At 51.5% G+C, this 20,790-nt stretch overlaps 1 protein-coding gene across 4 annotated transcripts in view; it reads right to left on the reverse strand.

The window, feature by feature from the left end:
* NOS1AP (nitric oxide synthase 1 adaptor protein) overlaps window positions 1-19,012 on the reverse strand; it is a 263,224-nt gene extending 244,212 nt beyond the window's left edge. The window contains exon 1 of one of the 4 annotated variants that reach the window (XM_059146119.1): window positions 18,486-19,012. In XM_059146119.1, the coding sequence (XP_059002102.1) occupies window positions 18,486-18,590 (105 nt within the window). In that variant the 5' untranslated portion in view covers window positions 18,591-19,012. The remainder of the gene's footprint in view (window positions 1-18,485) is intronic. The other 3 variants (XM_059146120.1, XM_059146121.1, XM_059146122.1) reach the window with 3 other exon arrangements.
* Between the last annotated feature and the right edge of the window lie 1,778 nt (window positions 19,013-20,790).

Below are 20,790 nucleotides of genomic sequence, written 5' to 3' on the forward strand. Positions count from 1 at the left end.
CATTTAAATCTGTCACATTCATTCTTGAGCTCTCTTTGTATGTATTTTCCCATGCTGATTTTTATTTAGAAATAAAACTCAGCATCAGGGTGCCCAGGTGGCTCAGTTGGTTAAGTGGTTGCCTTCGGCTCAGGTCATGATCCTGGGGTCCTGGGATTGAGCCCCGCATTGGGCTTTCTGCTCTGTGGGGAGCCTACTTCTCCCTCTCCCTGCTGATCCCCCTGCTTGCGCTTGCTCTGTGTCAAATAAAGGCCTTACAAAAATAAATAAAAATTAAAAATAAATAAAAATCAGCATCTCAGGTGCCCATACAGTGGTCCTGAAAAAATCATCTTGCATTAAAAGATACCAGAAATGGCGGAATCCAGTCTGAGGCAGAAAAAAAATTGGAGGAGCCGAAGAGAGAAGGGGGAAGGAGAACAGCGAGAGAGCAGGGAAGACAGAGAGAAAAATCTCCCAGGCCCAAAAGAGAGGCCAGCTACCAGGGAGTGTGCATTCACCAACACAAAGAAAGATGTATCACAGGACGGGGAGGGAGATGTGGATCAGCCCTGGCAGGTTCCACACAACACATCGAGGCGATCATCGGCAGCGCCCAGCCAAATGCTTCAGCTACAGGCTCTCCCCTCCTGGCTTCTCAGAGGGGACCATCACCGTCGCGTGGATGACCCTCCCACCCTCTTGGCCAGCTGCCATCAAACCTGCCAGCCACCTTCTGACGGAGACCTACGCACCTGGGGCCCCCATGCTCTTACCTGCGGGGAGGCAAGTGCTGCGTTCGCACCCGCAAGCATATCCAGTCCCTCGTTCAGTTATGCCTCTCCGAGGAAAGCCACAGAAAGGCATTCTGTCCCAATCAGCTGGTCCGTCTGAATAACCGGGGCCTGCCTGCACGCACATTCGTCTCCTGGCTGCGCGAGCAATCGCCTGGGAGCTTTTAAATTACAGGGATAGAAAGGCCCCAGCCCAGGTAGAGGAACGGAGAGTCCCTAGGGGACAGAGGCTTCTCTGTTTTGTAAGTTCTCGTGGGATCCAAAGGCACAGCTGGGTTTGCAAAGCTCCATTGACATATGAAGGGGGCAAGAAGGCTGCCCTCAGGACCAAGGCCTGGCAGGCCCAAGAGCTGGCAGGCGCACAGAGCCCCCCGCCCCCCTGAATTTCTACAAAATCCAAGACCAAGCTCAGTCTTTTGTTTTTTCCCCCTCCTTTGCCTTTCTGCAGATCATGACCCTGTAGTGTTCTACTGTTTTCAAAACTTCTCTTTTGGCTGCAATAGGGTAAAATGGACAACTGAGACTTCAAAGGCTCCCCCCCAACCCCGAGAGGAGAAAAAGGTGTAGATATTTGAGAACATAAGACACGGAGCAAATAAATTCTGCCTGCGTGTGGTTACTTCAGCAACACAGATGAAGAGCCCGGGGCAGGAGCACCAGATCCGCCTCCCACGCCCCCGAGAGCGGGCACGCCGCGGCCGGGAACACGGGCAGCACCACGTGCCGTCTGGCTGCATTCTGGCTGTTTGCTCTAATTGATCTGTCAACCAGTATGTGGACATCAGGTAACTGGGATGCGACTTCATCAAGAAAGGGGGATGGTCTGCAGAAGGAATGGGAAGAGTCCAACAGAATCAGACTCTTGGACTTGGAGGGGACCTCGAGGATCTGCTGAGATTTCAGCTGTGAGAGTTCCGCTCTGGTGTCTTACAGGTTGGGGGTGGGGGGGCTGAAGTAGAAAGAGGGGAAAGGGACAAGAACCTTTCCAAGGAAAGGAAAGGGACAAGGACCAGGCTGTTGATCCAAGCAAGGGTAGGGTTGGTTCTGCCGCCATCCGGGACTCCTATGCTATATCCAGGTCTCCCCAGCCCCGGCCACCCCGGGTAAGGAGGAAACGCTGGTGAAGACATGACTAGCAGGGAGCAAGGAGGGGCATCCCTTCCATGTGGCAGAACCAGGGCAGTGAGCCCTCCCCCACAGAAGACGGGGGGTCCGCAGCCTCTCACGTGTAGTTCAGACATCTTAATAAGCTACTGCTGGGAAAAGGAAATCATCACCAGAAGGCATAACTGCCATGAAGCGCCTGACGTCTAAGGACCCGAGGGGAGCAGCCTCACCTGACACACCAAACCCAAACCCCTGCTGCATTCCACTCACATCTCCATGTGTTTACTGAGCAGCTACTGCTGAAAACCCAGAAGCTCAACCCCTTCATGTAGGGCCCAGGCTACGTACACAAAGAACAGGTTATAAGCCAAATGGTGCTTAGCAATTAGAGGAAGACCACCTCCCAAAGTCGGGAGACCAGTGGGAAACCAGCCTCTGAGGTGGGAAGCCCCGTAAGAGGAGGACGGAGCAGACAAACCCATCCGAAAGGGGCAACGAGGAAGCCAGCTTCCGGCTGCGGGCTGGATCACCTTCAATCAAGGAAAAGGAGCCTCTGACCATAGAAATCTGCACCGTCTTGCCAAGGGAAAGGCTGAGAGGGCAAAGTCCAACACCCCACGCTCTCCACAAAAACCATTCTGAGAAATACGTCCAACACAACTCAGACAACAAGCGGGCTGGTCAAAGCAGAATTCCCGAGGCAAGAGTGAGGCCAGGGATCCCACTCCAGACAAAGGCACCAGGGAAACGTGGGGAGGAGTGAAGCTATGCGTGCTTAGTGACGTCGGCCTGGTTCGCTTGTTCATGCAAGGTCAGTGGTGCACCTGTTATGCGTCCATAGTGCATCAGACATGGTGTTCCCTCTGGGACCCCAGAGGCCAGCAGTTACCACAGAGGGGGACGGTGGGGTTGGGGGGGCACTGTACGAGACAGAAGTGGTTGGGATACAGGCAGGGAACATTAGCCAAAGGTCTAGGGACACCCCGGAAGTTGCTGTCTGATGCCTCTAACAACATTATTAGCCTCAGGAACCCATTACAGATCTGTCAACAGTGACCTCTAGAATCGCCACCTGAAGTTCTCGTGTTTCAGCAACCTCCACTTCAAGAAGAGACTGGGAGGGAGAAGGGGTCGTCATAATCCCAGCTTGCAGAGAAGGCCAGCTAGCCAGACCTTCCAAGCAGCCCACTCAGCCTTTTCCACCTTTCACGAGGGGCTCCCACAGACACAGTCTCGTGCTCATCGTGCGGCTCAACGGACAGGAAACTGCCGCATGTCAGAAGCCTCAATGTGCTTCCCCAGCTCTTAGGGAGTGAGAGACGTCAGGACTGCTCAAGAAAGGCAGAGAATTCCACACGGGACATCAGGACTTGGCACAGCCAAGGGTCCAGCCCCGGCCAACAGCTTCGGGCCAGACAGCGAGAGGAGGCAAGTGAAACCACCTTTCAAGTTCGTGCAGTTCAGACTTTAGAGGATCCTCTAATGGAGGTGGCTTAAAGCTTTGTCACACGAGTCCCAATGATCCAATCCAGTTTCCTAGGAAGCACAGAGTATTTAACTCTGCATCTTTTCTGACTCTCCTCCCCAATACAGCCTGGCCCTAGTCTGTCTTTGTAACTTCTCTGACCTCTCCCCTTCATTTCCATGTCCCCCACCATTGGTCACACTGGTTGGGGCCCTACACGTGGGTTTTTAGCACTGGTCCTCTGTTGGCTTTATTTTTACAAACAGCTCTTCTCTCGCTCCTGATCCCAAGACACTGTATGTGCGCATTCATACACACACGCATGTAGGTCACCCCTAGAAACATTTTTTATTCCCTACTGTTTACAAGCCACATCTCTCAAGCCTGGTATTTTTAAGATTTTATTTATTTATTTGTCAGAGAGAGAGAGGGCAAAAGCAGGCAGAGTGTCAGGCAGAGGCAGAAGCAAGCTCCCCACTGAGCAAGGAGCCTGATGCAGGACTCGATTCCAGAACCCTAGCATCACGACCTGAGCCGAAGGCAGACATTTAACCGACTGAGTCACCTAGGTATCCCTCAAGCCTGGTATTTAAAAGCTTCCTGGGGTATGGGTCCTCCTACCTCACACATTTCTTCAGATCTGTGGTTTTCTTACTCTTAAAAAAAAAAAAAAAAAAGGACTAAAACCTACATATACACCCTCGTCTCCCCCACTCCCACCACAGCACACCTTTCCCTTCTCTTTCACTTCCCTAAAAGCTGCCCATTCCCGTCATTATTCATACACACGAAACTGAAAGGTGCTGCACCTCTCGCAACTTCCAGAAGGGAACAGGGGCCCTGGTTCCAGCCGCAAACAGCTCTCACCAGTCTATTACTACCCCCTACCATACACACATACACACACACACACACGTGCAACCCACTCTTTGCACAACTACTACAGTGACACTCTTACACTCAAGAATCCTCATTTCATGCTCTTGCAGGACCCCTTGCAAAGTCACAGACCAAGCCACTAACCACAGCCTTGGAACACCATCCTGGGACTGGGGAAGAAGATGGACAGATAAGCTCTCTCCCAGCCTAGCAGTACCCACAGCTCGTGAAGAGAGCTCAGTAGAACATCCACTGGAAAATGCAAGGCCTTGTTTTAGCAAATTCGAGATCCAGTGTTGCCTAGATTTGGGGATAGAGTGACCTTGGACAAGTCACTTAATACGGAGCCTCCTAAACCACCATGATAAGAGAGAAAATACCATCTCTCACGCAGTGTACTTACAAGGATTGAATGAGAAAGGGCGTAAGGTACCTCAGAGAACAGCCAGCACACGGTATGTGCTCCTACCCACGCCTACCACTGTGCCCATCTTTCCACATATCCATATCTCCCCAGCTAGCAGGACGGCCCTCCGGTCACCGTCCAGTCTTCTGGCTCTCTGACCCCAACACCAAGCACTGTGCCCCCAGTACAGAAGCACGATAAATACGTCCTATAGGACTGGATCTATTTCTACACTTGCAGTTGGGAACATGTATTCTGGGAACACAAGTTAGCTTCAGAACGGGCCACATGGAGGGAAGCCATAAATCTATGGAAGGAAAGGGACTATCAGGGTCTTAAGGACTTAGGAGAGGTTACACAAAGATTCATAAAGACCAGCCCTTGGGGAAGAGACCGGGGCCTCTGGTCATTCCACCAGAACTGCCTCGGCTGGCTCCAGCCGCTGACCCCGAGATTCTCAATTATGGGTCCTGATTTGATTACGATCACCTGGGGGAGCTTTACCGACGTACAGAGGACAAGGTTCCAGTTTCGGGTGTACCCATCGCTTCAACAAGTCCACTTGTTACTCGGTGCTCACCAGGACAAGCGTCGTCATCGTCCGATAACCCTGCGATGTTATTACTAGATCATCGACCAAGCTCCCTCTGCTGCACTGCTCGTCTCGGACTTACTCTGTAACTGCTAGTTTGGACCTTCGTCTCCCATCACCTCTTCCACGAACCCCTCTAATCCTCCCACTGACAAGCACTGAGAACTCCAACTAGGACATAGAAAAGAAGCAGAAGAGGACTCAAAGGTGGAAAGAAGGCCAACCGGCCAGGGACCTCCGCACCCAAGGCACAACATGGTAGTAGGTTTCCCTGGGTTTTCTTTCGGCCTCATGTATCCCAGACTGGTTGCTGGAAAAATCAGAAACCCAGGAAAGCCAACAGACGGACAATTTTAAAAATCCTGGGACGCCTGGCTGGCTCAGTCCCCAAAACAAGCAACTCTTGATCTCCTGGTTGTGAGTTCGAGTCCCACGTTGGCTGTAGAGATTCCTAAAAAAAATTTAAAAATTTTTAAAAGTCCCAAGATGAGGGGCAACCTGGGTAGCTCAGTGTGTTAAGCCTCTGCCTTCGGCTCAGGTCATGATCCCAGGGTCCTGGGATTGAGCCCCACATGGGGCTCTCTGCTCAGCAGGGAGCCTGTTTCCCCCTCTCTCTCTGCCTGCCTCTCTGCCTACTTGTGATCTCTATCAAATAAATAAATAAAATCTTTAAAAAAAAAAAAAGTCCCAAGATGAGCCGGCTTTCTCCAGCTTAAAGGACCAGGACAGGGGCAGCTCCACATGACAGAGTTTTAGACAATGACAGCCCTACTCTAGCCCAGCGTCACAGAAGAAAACCATGCCCCCACCTGCTGGTTCAAGAAACCTGCTTTTTGGGGCAACTGGGTGGCTCAGTGGGTGAAGCATCTGCCTTAGGCTCAGGTCATGATCTCAGCATCCTAGGACTAAGCCCCACAGTGGACTCCCTGCTCAGCAGGGAGCCTGGGTCTCCCTCTCCCGCTCCCCCTACTTGTGTTCTCTCTCTCTCTCTCTCAAATAAAATTTTTTTAAAAAAAGAAAGAAACCTGACATCTGCCTTCATCAGGCTGGAAGGAGATGCTTCACCCTTTCCTTCTTCCCAGGGCTATCGGGGAAGGCTGAAGGGAAGCAGGGCCACCAGGATAACATGGCCTCCCCGTCCCCCTCCCCGCTGGGGGTCAGAGGAGACCTACCAGAGAGTTCAGAACTTTCACCACCACCCAGCGGTTAAACAGGCAGAGGGTCAGCAGAGACCCCACGAGTACCACCAGTGAGGCACGCCCGCCCGGCTCCGGCGTGGTCTCAGCCGAGGCCAATAAAGACTCTAGACTTCCATCCCCACCTGACGGTGATGAGACAGCACTCCCCTCCCCTGCCACGGGCAGAAGCATCTTGCTGAAACAGAAGATTTAATTAAGACTCAGAAGCTCCTAATACCCAAAACGTCCAGGTTTCAATCAAAAATCATTCATCACTCCAGGAACCAAGAAAATCTCGACTGAATGAGAGAAGACAACAACAGATGCCAACACCAAGAGGAGGATATAGAATTATCTGACCAAAATGTTAAAGCAGGCTTCATTTAAGTATGTGCTTGGGAAAAAAACAAAAAAACAAACAGCCTCAGCAAAGAAAGAGAAGACTTGAAAACAGCAACTTCCAGGAGGCACCCCCTACTAACTGAATTCGAATCACCGAGAACAGCCCACCATCAGAACGTGTTTTCTTAAGTCCCAGATGAGCACCAGGTGTGAGAACCAGTGCTCCAGCTTCATCAGATTAGGGTGTCTGTCAGCATCACCTGGAAGACGTATGCGATCACGACAGATCAGGCCCTAATGCTCCTTCAACAAGCCCAGGCCTCTGTATTTTGATTGATTTCCAGATGATTCTGAGAGACGTCAAAGTTTGAGAACAGCTGCTTTCGCTAATGGAAGGCATCTGCGGGAGATTCTCCTCGTGGAAGGACGCTGCAGAATTCTTGACCTGAAGGAGGAAAGAGTTGCATTTCAGTAACCTTGAGTCCAGGGGTCAAGTTTCAATCCTACTTTGGGGATGGGTGCCCAGGATACGACGCGTTCAAGCGGCGCTGCCAAATTCAAGAAAAGAAAATCCACACACGTGGCGGGCCAGCTTGGAAACGCCAGCACAGCCCAGGTACAGGTCACGTGTGATTATGTGGAAAGAGCGTGGGAGTGAGACGTCATGCTACCTGTCACTCGGCCCCTGGGAGACATTAATCTTCCTCTTGGCAGAAAAAGAAAACGCTTCCACATGAGCGCCTCTGCCTGTCCAGAGAGGCCAACACAGAAACGGAAGCGTCCGCCGTCAAGCCCGAACAAAAGGGCACCACCGAGGAGCCTCTCTGTGGTGGGCTGTGGGCTGAGAGCTCCAACCAAGAGCGACAGGGGCTCCGCGGCGGGAGGCGGCCCTCATTCCCTCTCTCCTGGAGGGGCCTCCGGGCCTAGAGGACGGGTCCTCAGGAGCCCAGAAAGGCCGAGAAGGGCCGTGGAGGCGGCCGGGAGGAAGAGGGGTGGTGAGGGGGAGTGGAGCCCCCCACGACACAGGAAGTGCACAGCCAGAGCCCAGCAAACTCTTCAGGAAGGAAGGGCCTCCCGAGCTCCTCTCCGCCCAGCCGCTGGCCCGCTCACGGATGCCGCACGTCCGTGTCTAGACAGCAGCAACATGGCGCACCAGAGGGGTCTTTGCGAGTGGCCTGTTGCCCGCTGGCACATAGCAGACCGGTCCCCGGGGCCCAGGCAAGACCCCGGTGGGAGGTGCGAGACCACCCCCTCTAACAGACCATTTGCCCATTCGATCCAGCCTAAAGAGATGTGCCTCGGTTTCCTCATCTGCGAAATGGGAACAGCACCCCCCCCACAGGGCCACTGTAAAGATTAAACCAGTCAACATACGTAAAACGCTAAGAACAAAGCATAAAATATGGAACTTGATAGACATTAGCTCTTAAAGATCAGCAGTGATGATGCCTGAGCCCAGACGCCTGGCTTTGGCTGGGAGGACCCACCCATTACCAAGCTCCATCTCCCTATGCCTCGGCTTCCCCATCTGTAAAACGGGAAATAAGAGAACCTTCACTTCCGCGGCTGCTGGGAAGACGAATCACTTCAGAGAATATGAACAGGGCCTGGAACACAGTAAGTGCTTTTAAAATGACCGTGATTATGATGTTGGCTTTCTATGATGTGGACAGCGTGAGGCAGACACGTGGTGCTTCCGCTGGGCTCTAGAGGAGCTTACGGCCTAGATTGGGAGGCCAGAGATGCACACACCCGACCAGCAGGGAACAGCAGCACTGAACCCAGGACCTGGGGCAATTCTGCAAGCATGAGTCTCCCTCTCCGCAGTTCAGAATGTTCTGGGTGTAGGAGAGTTCCAGGTCTCATTCAGCTCTCAAGGCTGGTCAGGTGAACAGTCCTCCCGGGAACATGGTAGCTTCCAGAATAAATGGGAGAGAGCCCACAGCCCTCCACCTGCACAGATGACCATCAGGGAAGACCCACGAGCCCCCATCAAGTGCTGCAGAAAACTGACAAGAAAACCGCTGGGCTCACACTGGGGGTTGGGAGGGGAGGGCAAGGGGTCCAAAGTGTTGGGGCGCTCTGGATGTGAAACCTGCTGGAAGTGCCCCTGTAAGTAACTTCTAAAGCCAGCTGCTCCGGGGCTTACAAAGAAACATGATGCTGAATCAAAAAATTGAAAAGGAAAATGTAAGCATCACGAGATATTAATTAATCCCATGATGCCAGATTCCTTCAGCTTAGATTACCTCTGCTTAAAGAAATATTTATCCAAGACATTCAGAGAAAGACAGCGAAGACAGACAGCATCCCGCACGCCAGGAGATTCTGTGATTTTTAATCCTAATGAGGATTAAAGGCTGAAACACATGTGATGGGGGCATGCACCAGAAGCAAGTTAACCCTTTTTTTTTTTAATTCCCTCCCAAGGAGGCTGACAGCTATTTTAAACCCCCAAAGCAGCCACGCTGTCTGAGTTGCAACTTTGGGAATCCAAGTGGTCCTGTAGCTACAGCTTTAAATGGGCGTGCGGCGTGGATACACTACCAGGCCTCTGACTTGCCAAAGAATGAATCTAAGGCTGCAGATTACAACCACGCACAGATGCAACCTATGGTGCAATTTGTAGGACAAAATAATAATAATAATAATAATAACAACAACAACAGCCCAGCCTGGGCCAGGCTCTGCATGAGGCGTTCCATGTGCAACTCATTTATCCCAGGAGGTAGGGGTACGTGTACCCTCTTTTTACAGACCAGGGTACCATGGGACAGATGTTGAGTAACTCACAGAAGGTCACACAGCAAGAGAGGGACAGGGCCAGGATTTGGACCCAAGCACAGTCTGGGTCCTGAATTCATGCTATACTATATTGTCCACCAAATCCATGTCCTTAAAGTAGCAAGTTAAAGGAAACAAAACAATGAATGGGGTAGGGGGTACCAATTCATTAATGAGAACACAACAGGCTGAAAATGTTTGGGGTTTTTTCTTTTTACTAATAAATGACAATTATCTCCTCCTGAAACTGGGCAGATGTTCTGTAATCAAAGATTCTAATTCCATGGCACATCCATCATGGGGATTCCATTTAATTCAGGAAAAATGCTTACTCGGCACTTCCTCTGGAAGGAAGAGGCATGGGGCGGGCTGCGCGGAGGGTGTGCGTCCTGGGAAGCCAGGGGACTGCAAGTCACAGACACAGAGCAAGAGACCAGGTCAGGAGGGGATGGAAGCTGGCGGAGGCCTATCCAGTCCTTGGGCTCACGTCAGCGCCCTCCTGGCAGTCCTCAAAGGGAGCATCTCAGAAATTATGTTCATTTACTGCAAATACACATTCTCTATGCAAGGCACTGCACTCAGCACTGCAGAAGGCATGGGGGTGGGGGGACTCAAAGTGACAAGGCCCCTGATGATGGCACGGGGAGAAAAAATCAGAGCTGCTTAACTGCACAGTGGGGTCTGGTTAGTCCCCTCAACACAGAGGAGGGACAGGTCACATCTGCCCCAGCAAGGGGCGCTAGGCTAGATCTGTGTGGGACGTGACATGGGAGCCAAGGGAATGGGGTATGCTCTGACCAGCTCGGAGTATGGGGTGAGAAGGGGAATTGTTCAAAAACAGCCCTGAATATCATGCTAAGAATTTTGGATCTAATATAGTAGGCTTGGAGACTCTCTGTGTTTTTGAGTAGGAGGACAACATAATTATATTGCAGGAAAATTACCAGAGCAAAAGTTTATAGGATCAAGTGGAGGCCTCCAGAAAGTTATTCAAACAGTCTGGGAAGAGGCGGTTAGTGTCTGAACCAGCCAGAGGTGGGAAAGGATGGATGGGCGGAGATCATCAAGAAGATTCAAGAACGTAGCAACTGACTTGATATGGGGATTCACAGAAGAGCCTGGCCACAATGGGGATCCAGTGGCCAACCGATGAGTCAGCTGTTAAACCAAAGGGTCCAGGCAGTGCTCCAAAATGTCAGGCCTCAGTGCCCGAGAGCATGGTGGGGTCACTAAGAGAGGCCCCAAGTCAGAGAGATTTGCCAGCTTATCCACGTTCCTTGGGGCAGAGACGGTCAGCGGAAGCAGCAAACAGAGATCTGCGGGCTGGACTAGAGTTAGAGGTCCAGGAGCCAACCTGCCTAGCAGCGAGGAGGGCATGCAAACAAGCCCTCCCAGGAGAGGTCCAAGGGAGGAGAGAGAACAGCCAGCAAGGAGGAGAAGGGCAAGTTCGAGGGACAGGCAGAGCACAGCCACCTGCGAGCCTGCTTGGAGGGCAGACTAAGGCATTCCGAAGAGGAGGACAGGCTGCACAGCAAGAAAATCAGCACGGAACAAGGACAGAAAAGGGAAACCGTACAACAGCTCCTGTATGTGGAGCCAGGACAGAAGTCAGCACACCTCCAGGAGCTGGAGAGACCCTGGGAAACTGCAGAGACTAGACTGCTCTCTCCTGGGAATGAGCTGCGCAAGGGAGGGAGGGACACTTGTTAAAGAGATGCAGAGAAGTGAGTCGTCATGTAGGGAAGGGCACAGCGCATTCCTGGGCAGAGACAAGTGACCAACTGGGGAGGAAGGTGGGCCCAGGGAAAGGTGGGGAGTGCCAGTGCAGAGGAGATTGAACAAGAACTCTGCAGAGGACGGAGGGCAAAGGGATCTCAAAAAAAGGAAGCAGGACAAGGAGAAAATATATAATTGGACTTCATCACAATGAAAAACATCTGTGTTTCAAAGGGCAGCATCAAGAAGGTAAAAAGACTACCCACAGGATAGAGAGAAATGTGCTCACATCTATATAAAGGACTTGAATACAGAATAAGGAACTTTTACAGCTCAAGAACTTTTTAAAAAAGACAATCCAAGGGGCGCCTAAGTGGTTCAGTGGGTTAAGCCTCTGCCTTTGGCTCAGATCATGATCCCAGGGGCCTGGGATTGAGGCCCGTATTGGGCTCTCTGCTCAGCGGGGAGCCTGCTTCCCCCTCTCCCTACCTCTCTGCCTACTTGTGATCTCTTTCTCTGTGTAAAATAAATGAATAAAATCCTTAAAAAAAAAAAAGACAATCCAAAAATGGGTCAAGGATCTGAATAGACATTTCTCCGAAGACGACATATAAATGGCCAATAAACACATGAGAATATGTTCTGTATCGTTATTCATCAGAGAAATGCAAATCAAAACCACAATGAGACAGCATTTTCACACCCACCAGACTGGCTAGACTCAAAAAGCCAGACGATAGTAAGTGCCGATGAGGACATGGGAAACCCAAACCCCGCTGGTGCGAATGGGGCAACCACACTAGAAACAGCCCCTACCGGTTCCACAAAGAGTGAAACCCAGTTACTAGGAGACCAGGCAATTCCATTCCTCCTTATCTACCCACAAGAAATGAAAACGGACATCCCCACCAAAACAAGGACACTCGTGTTTATAGAAAAAGTCTTCATAGAAGCTAAAGAAGGAACCTCAGCAGCCATCGGTGGATGAATGGATAAACAAAATGTGGTAGGCCCACATAGTGATGTATGATTTGGCCATTAAAAGAAATGAAGCACTCACCCGGGCTTCAATACGGACTGAAAACATGCTAAGCTAACGATGTCACCCGCAGGGCGCCTGGCTGGCTCAGTCCACTAAGCGTCCGACTCTTGGTTCCAGCTCAGGTCGTGATCTCAGGATGGTGAGATCGAGCCCCTTGTCGGGCTCCACACTCAGCAAGGAGTCTGCTTAGAGATTCTCTCCCTCTGTTCCTTTCCACCCCGTATGTGTGGGTGCACTCTCTCTCAATTAAATAAATCTTAAAAAAAAAAAAAAAATACCACTCATACGCACACGCACACACACGCACACAAAAACATACTATATGATTTCATGGATATGAAATGTCAAGAATAGGCAAATCTAGAGACAGAAAGTAGTTGAATGATTGCTTAGGGCTGGGATGGATGGGAGGGTAGGGGATGCTAAATTGAGAGTATGGAGGTTTCTTTTTGAGGTGATGAGAATATCCCAAAACTGACTATGGTGATGGTTGCATGTATCTGTGAATATACTAAAACCCCCTAATTGTGCATTTCACGTTAGTGAACTGTATGGTATGTGACTTATGCCTCAATAAAACTCTCAGAATGTTGCAGGGAAAGGAAGTTCATTTTCCAAAAAGAGGAAGGAAAGCAGCAGACACCAAGTTTGCAATGTTGGGTAGCAAAGTGGAAGGAGCAGAAAGGGTCATGGGCATGGCCCCAGGCAGCCCTGGGAAGCAGGACAAAGATGGCAAGTTCACCAGGGAGCTCAAGGCCTCAAGGCGACGAGGGTGTGAGGAGGCGGATAATTATAGTCAAAGAAAGCGTTCTGAAAGTTCAAGTTCTTGGAAGTAGCAGCATTATGAGTAAGCGATAATAAACGGTGAGTCTGATTAGGGTCTTGGACATAATGACTGGCAAAGGTCAACATTACATGTGGCTGAATGATCTGCACATTGAAGGGACCCGGACATTTTGCACCAAGGAGACAAGACTGAAAGCCATCAATTCACAAAATGTATGGCTAGGTAGAAACAGACCCGCCCACCAGATCCCCAAACATCCGCTGTGGAGGAACACAGTGGGGCACCTGCACGAGTAAAAACAGCCATCATCTCAGAGCAGCGCTGCATCTCTGAAACTGACTGCCCCCCAAAAGTGGTCCGGCAGAAGATAACAATGGGAGGGGCGCCTGGCTGGATCCGTCAGTAGAGCACTCAACTCTTGATTGTGGGGTCGTGACTTCAAAGCCCATGTTGGGGGCAGAACTTACTTAATTAAAAATAAAAAAAGATTTCAATGAGTTTGAAAGCATCTGGACATATACATGAGAAGGTGAAATGAAACTCTGCTTCAGTGGCAGTGTCGGTATATACAGCAGGCCCTTCATTTGAACCCCTACTGGTCCAGAAGATAAGACCTTGGAGGCAAAACTCCCACACCCAGGATATTGTGGAGTCGGGGTGAGAGCTCTTCACCACGCTATGCGCTCAAGTATGAGTCAGAGCACCCCATTTATGGTGAGCCAATAATGTAATGTCCTAATCTGGAAGGCCTCGCCGCAGCATGCTCAAGAGGCATCCACAGGCAGCCTGCCGTCCAGGGTTTCTGGAATCTCTAAAATCCAAATCACAGAAACTTCCATTTAGCAAGGAGGGAAATATGTCTAGACAGCAGAGTTCAGATTTGACCAGGAGCTCCCAACTGCAAAATCACTCCACAATAGGACAATATCTTTACTTTCAGACTTTCTACAGCGAGTACTTTCTTCCACTTGACAAATACGTTCTTACTGCTGGCTATGTATGCCCCTGATGCTGGGGCAGGGGTTCCACACAGAGGCAGGAGACAACATCCTCAAATAACACGCACATCTCTGCACACAGTGTATGCAGAGGGGCACAAAATCTCGTAGCCAACCATGACCCAAAGACAGCTTCGGCAATCTCTCCCACCCCGTGTGCACCCATACAATGTGGCCTTAATGCTCACCCCTCAGGAATGAAGTCCACCTCTCCTCCCCTTGAATCTGAGCCAGCCTATGGCCTGATTTAACGAACAGAATAAAAAAATGACCCTGTGTTAACTTTGGACGACAGGACTTCAAGGCTCTGCCTTCGTTGCTTGGAACACTCCCTCCCCAAACCCAGCTGCCACATAAAAGGGCCATCATGCTATGAGGACATCCAAGCGACCCCATGGAGAGAACCACCCCTGGGAGAACGGGCCATGTGAGAGAGGCCTTCAAGGACCTTCCAACCCGGCCCAGCCACAGCTAAATGAAGCCAAATGACTGAGCCTATCAACAACAACACGTGCAACAGAAGAACAGCCCAGCCAAGCCCCGCCTGAATTCCTGGCACACAAAATAAACAGATGCTGCTTAAAGCCACTTCGTGTTCGTGTTCGGGTAATCGGTTAAGCAACAAGAGATTCCTGAAACTGACTTGAAGCCTGGATCTCATCTTATCTAGTGAGGTGAGCCTGGGTCAACAACTTCCCCTGCACTGCAGTTTCCTCGGCTATAAAACAGGGGGTTGTGTCCTAGGTAAGCTGAGGTGCTTTCCGGTTGTGACAGTCTGCGCCAGACTCATGGTCTCCAGGAAAGGTTGAGGCGATGAGCCTGGGTATACAGACTGGGCATCAGGAGGAGGAACCGGAACCAGGAGACAACGGCCCTGGGGCAGCAGCAGCTCCATGGCTCGTAGTAAGTTCTCACTAAATATCAGCTAGAATCAGATGGTCGGAGCAGTTCTGTGATGCTAGATGAGTTAATCCCTCTGATCCCCAATTTTTTTCATCGGAGAAACAGAGAGGACATGAATGCTTCTGTTTCTACCTGAAGAAAAGGCTTTGTATGGGAAAGTCCCATGTGAATTAAAAAAAAAAAAAAAAAAACCACCTACAAAATGCATAAACACCAAAGCCATGCCCAGTCCCCTCCTCACCCAGCACGGGGAGACAGTCGGTCAGTGGCACTGGCTACCAGGAAGACACATGGGGACAAAGGGAGAGGCAGGGACAGAGCAGCCACATAAGCCATCAGGCCGAGTGAGATTTTACCACCCACCTCCCAGCAAAGATCAGTGGGCTAGGCACCCATGCTGCCCACGGAGGGCAGGTAATTAGGAGCAGCGCCCAACCAAAGGGGATATGTGCAAATAGCCCGACACTAAAAGTTTACGGAATTTCCTACATCAGAGTCCAAGAGGCCAGCAACCTGAGAATGCCCCGCCAGGGAGCCATGAATCAGACCACCGCCCGGCAGAGTGGACACTCCATAAAAATGACTAAGTAAGCACGCGATCTGGGAGTCTGAAGGAGTCAACGCTCCCAGCAGTTGAAATGCTGGCTTTGCCATCCACAGCTGTGTGCACTACAGCAGGCAACAACCCCCCCAGCCTATACCGTCATTTATAAGACATGAGGAGACCCGCCTCCAGGGAAGCAGTGAGAATCACATGAAACCACGCATGAAAAACATCTGAGATTAAGTGCATGATGTTTTTTGTTTTCTTTCTTTCTTTTTTTTTTTTTTCTTCGAGAGAGAGAGATGGGGGAGAAGGAAAGAGCATCTTAAGCAGGCTCCTCAACCAGCCCCATCGGGGCTCAATCTGTCGACCCTGAGATCATGACCTGAGCCGAAATCAAGAGTCCGACGCGTAACCCACTGAGCCACCCAGGTGCCCTCATGATGTTGTTTCTCAATGCGCCGACCGTCTGACTCCCAGACACCCTTCTACCCCAGCCGTACCCTTTCAATCCCTGCAGAGGCCTGAAGATGAGTGGCATCCATCCACACAGCCCCTCCATCCAGTGTTGATTCTGAAAAACTGCCAGCGCTTGGGACAGAAAAGACCTGGGCTCATTTTCCAAGGGGATCTGACAAGGCCCCGAGATTACATTTACATTTCCCAGCCCGTGCTTTTTTCCAAAACGAATGTGGTGCAGATTTAACCCTGACATCCCAAGGAGCGTGAAGGTCCACAGACCCTGCTCTGGTGGAAGGTGGAAACCAGCCCGAGGAGGCTGGGTTTTTTTCTGGGACAGAAAATCGGATTCCACCGCTACTCGGGTCCTGGCTGATGCAGTTTGAACGTCCTGGTGTCCAGCATTGATTACAAAGGGCTGGGAGTTAGGACCAGTCCTCAGTCAGCCCTGTGCTTTCTCCTCTACCTTGCCGTTCTCAGGGCAGAACCCCTTGGTCAACTGTGTCTCAGATCTGCGTTAGGAACAGCCTGGACCAGCTGTGGCTCCCCATCCTCTAATCAAGCACCACTGTGTGTGAACCTGGGGAAGTCACTAGAGGAACTACATCATGCAGGCCCCAGACATTTGCTTAGAAAAGAAATTCCATGTAGGGAAGGTGAAGGTAAGATCCAGCAAGTTGGAGGCAAGCCTCAAGCCCAATATTTCTCAAAATCTGGTCCCAGCCACTTGCATTAAATCACTACAATCCCCCTTAAAGGTACCCAGTCCCAGGCTCCCCCCAGATGAGTGAAATTAGAATTGGGGGTGGCAAGAATCGGACTTTTCAATAGGATTTTTATGCCTGTCGCGTTTTGACACCTCGTCGGGACCAAAGGCAGAGACTGTGCAAAAAAGAATTAAAAAGGGTTTAAAACACTTTAATTCTTGATCCCCCTTCTTGCCCACATTCTTGTGAAACAGAGCACTGGTGAACCAAACAAGACAAAGCCAATTCCCCAGTTTACGGATATCCAAGAAAACTGAATTATGGGCACAATGAAAAGCCATGCTGTACAGTGACAAAGGCTCACCAGAGCAACAGGCCTGGACAAAAATTAACCCAAACATCCCATCTTAGACCAACCAGATCTATTCTGAGAGAAACAAGATAAGATCTTGGCTACAGCCCCACTCTGGTCCCAGCCATACCCACTAACTCCGCTCTGCATTCCTCCACAGGGTCTGAGTGGGATGGAGGCAGGGGTGTCCTAGGTCAAGCAAATGTGGTTGGGGGAAGGTTATGGGGTGGTGGGGGGAGTAAGATTCACCACTTCACACATCCCCATGAGAAGGAGAAAGATCTGAAGGTAACTAACTGCATTGGGCACGTGTCAGACACTCAAAAAATGTTTCACAAACTGAAGGAAATAGCCACCTGGCGGAATCACCCTTGCCTGAGATAACAACCTGCATCTTCAAAGCCAGGAAGGAAAAAAGGGAACGGAGAGTAAAACAGTCTCCACATCTAAAGTAGTGTCTTTTTTCAAAACCAGCAAGAACCTAAAAAACAACCTCCTGGCAGGGGCAATACCTTCTGTCACTTATCAGCGACAGGCACGCTGCAGGTGCTGAGAAACTCTGAGTCTTTGGGGTCAGGCGGCACGAAGGAAGAGCAGAAGCACTTTCCGCAAGCGATGGGCAGCGGGAGCCCAGCTGCGATCGCAGGAACCAGAATGCCTCCCTCTGGGAAGGGCATCCCAGGGGGCCAGCCTTACCGCGCACCTCCGGGTCCAGTCCCGAGGCTTGCGCCCCGCCCCCTCCCCAAGGACCGACCCGGGGCTCTGGCCTTGGCGCTGCAAATTCCAGTCATCCCCGCTAAATTCTTCAACAGCGGGTCCCTACTAGCTGCTGAAACTTAACATTACGCCACAAAACTAGCAAATGGGCAGCTTTCACCCCTCCCCCTTCAATGACTGGCGCCTGCAAAGAAGTCCTGGCAAATCAGGCATTTAAGAAGTGACTGACACCTGGACCCGGTTACCTGAAATCTAGAACAAAAACAAACACAGAAACACCCCTGTAATATTTTCCTCGAACAGGAAGTAGGCATCCCCCCCTTTAAAAAAGCAAAAACAAAAACAAAAACAAAACCTTCCTGAAAGCACCTCTCCCGCGGGATCCCAGCAGGTAAATAACACCAGAGCTTCCCCAAAGCGATTCTAAAGAATCAGGGGTCCAGGCTGCGCTCCCTCGCTGGCTTCTCCTGCTCGGAAGCAGGGATCGGGAAGTCGGGCAGTCCCGGGAGGTGAGGATGGGGGCGTCCGCAGGTGGGAGGAGGGGGCGCAGCAAAACCGCCCAAACTTCCCAGCCGCTCTGAAGCAGTTCTGGGCAGGAGCCCGCGGAATTCAGTCCCGACCAGGGGAGTCCCCTCCCTCACAGAAAGGCCCCCGACATCAGCCTGGCCCGCCAGCCCCGCGTCCGCTCGGACGTGCCCCCAGGCGGCTATTGCCCCCCCTCGGGGGCCCCTCACCTTGGCCTCGAAGCAGATGCCGTGCTGGAAGGCGTCCTCGTTGTGCAAGGGGATCCGCAGGTCGTGCCCATCGTCCACAAGGTTGTACTTGGTTTTGCTGGGCATGGTGGTGACCCGCGGTGGACCGGCTCCTCCAGAGGCGGCGGCGGGAAGGGGCTGGCCAGACCCGGGAGGGGTGAGGAGGGGAGGGGAGGGGAGGGGAGGGGCGCAGGCGGCCGCGGGAGCCGGGACCCGAGCGGCGCCGAGGGCCGGACGGCAGCGGGCTGCGCGGCTGCGGGCGGCGCTGTGGCCGCACGATTCCTGCGGGCGAGGAGGGCGGCGGCGGCGGCGGCGGGAGCGGGCGGCGCCGGGCCGGGGGAAGGGAGCGGTGGGCGCGCGGCCCGAAGCGGGACCCGGCGCGGCGGCTGCCCGGGACGAGGAAGAAAAGGCGGCGGCGGCAGCAGCGGCGGCGGCGGCGGCAGCAGCGGCGGCGGCGGCGGCGGAGCGGGGCGCCTGTCACGGAGACGCCAGATCGGCCGCCCCGGAGCTGCTCCTCCTGCGGGGCGGGGCCTGGGCCGGCTCCTCCCACGGGCGCCCAGGCCCCGCCCCTCGCCCGTACTGGCCCCGCCCCGCGACGCCCGCCTGCAGAGCAGGTGAAAGTCCCCGGGAGCGCCGGACCCGCGCTGCCAGGCAGGCGAGCCCTGCGGCGCGGCCCGCGACCTGCACCGTGCTCCCAGGCGCCCGGGCTCAGCCCTGCTTCTGTTTTTATGATCACGTTCGGAGCCGGGTGCCGAGGGTCCGCCGCCGCAGCAGCGCCTTGGATGTTTTGTTTTTCCTGTGGGGGGGAGGGGCGGTGTTTATTGTCCGGTGTTTATGTCCTCCCGGGAAGGCCCAGCTCCTGGCCCAAATACATCCAAATCAGTAATTCTGAGAGTTCCTTTTCCCTGGAGAATCAAGATTGTACCCAGTGGGGGCCCATCACAGCCGCTTTTTCTTCGGATCGTTTTGTTGGAGCGGTGATTTGTGGCTTGTGTAATGGGACCTGGGGGGTGCCTTTTGGAATGGTGTTAATATTAAAAAGCCATCAGCCTGTGGAAATGGAGGAGGCCAAAAAAGGAATACTAAGCACAGGAGAATCCTCAGCCTTTTCATTTTTCTTAATTAAACCTTCTGTAACCGGCTATGGACAAGATGAACTTCCAAGTTATTTCCGATTGTTCTATTCTTCCTCCCTCCCTAAATACTTCAGTCAGTTTGCCCGTTAAGAAGAGACCCCTTTGCTTTTCTCCTTTATATCTAGAGCTTTTGGCTTGCGCAAGGTGCAAATGAAGGGGTCATAAGAGTATCTGCCACAGACACCTGCCGAAACTGCATAGGCAGTGGTACAGAATAACTATGATTTCCTTGGCTTCCCATTACCAAAGCCCCCAAAGACAACCAAACACTCTGGTGCCAGTGGGAGTCCAACCTGAGATCACAGAGACCAAATAGGCACCTCTTGAAGGTTGAATTCATCACCTTTGATGCCCTTTGATCCCGACATGTCCATGTGCGGAAACTCTCAAACCAAACATCATTGACCGTTACCGGGCAAGCTTGGAATCACCACAAAGCAACACAGTACTGCTTGCAAAAGGCATATCTTCCTATGCCACTTCCATGATAAATTCATATAACAGAATGCCTTACTGCCAAAATTCTACTTCTCATATTGTCTCATAGTGCTTAAGTACAATTGTCCTTGCCTAAATTTTGCTCACTCCCTATCTGCTGAAATGACTGGTCAAGATGTAGCATCTTCTGGGATATCCCCTTAAATAAAAGCAAGCTGAGAACTGGAACAAATTCATCACATACTTTATGCTGAATAGACTTTATTATAGTCATAAATATTAGTTAGAGCCAAAAATCACTTGCACTGAGGAAAAGCACCACTAACATCTTTATAAATACAGAACATGAAAGTCTAATCAAGCACGTCTGACTCTTTGAATGTCACCATAGTTTTAATATATGCATCATAACCTGCTCTCTGAAACCTGGCACAGAACTCAACAACTTCAAGACAAGACCTCAAGCAACTATGCATTGACCTCTCTTATTCCCTCCTGAATTTAGTCTTTTGACTCCAAAGTGCCTTTTTTCTAGATTTCCTTGGGCCCTACTGGACTGCTAAATTTTTGGTATTTCCTATATAACTCTCTAACACACGGTAGATGAGACACAAAAAGCTGAAACCCCAAAGATATTTCAGGGTCTAATACAGTGACTACTCTGTAGTTGACAGCTAGTTGTAATTTATGGAGTCCAATAATAATAACTAATG

This window comes from Mustela lutreola, chromosome 14 (genome assembly GCF_030435805.1).
Source record: "Mustela lutreola isolate mMusLut2 chromosome 14, mMusLut2.pri, whole genome shotgun sequence".
Taxonomy (NCBI): Eukaryota; Metazoa; Chordata; class Mammalia; order Carnivora; family Mustelidae; genus Mustela; species Mustela lutreola.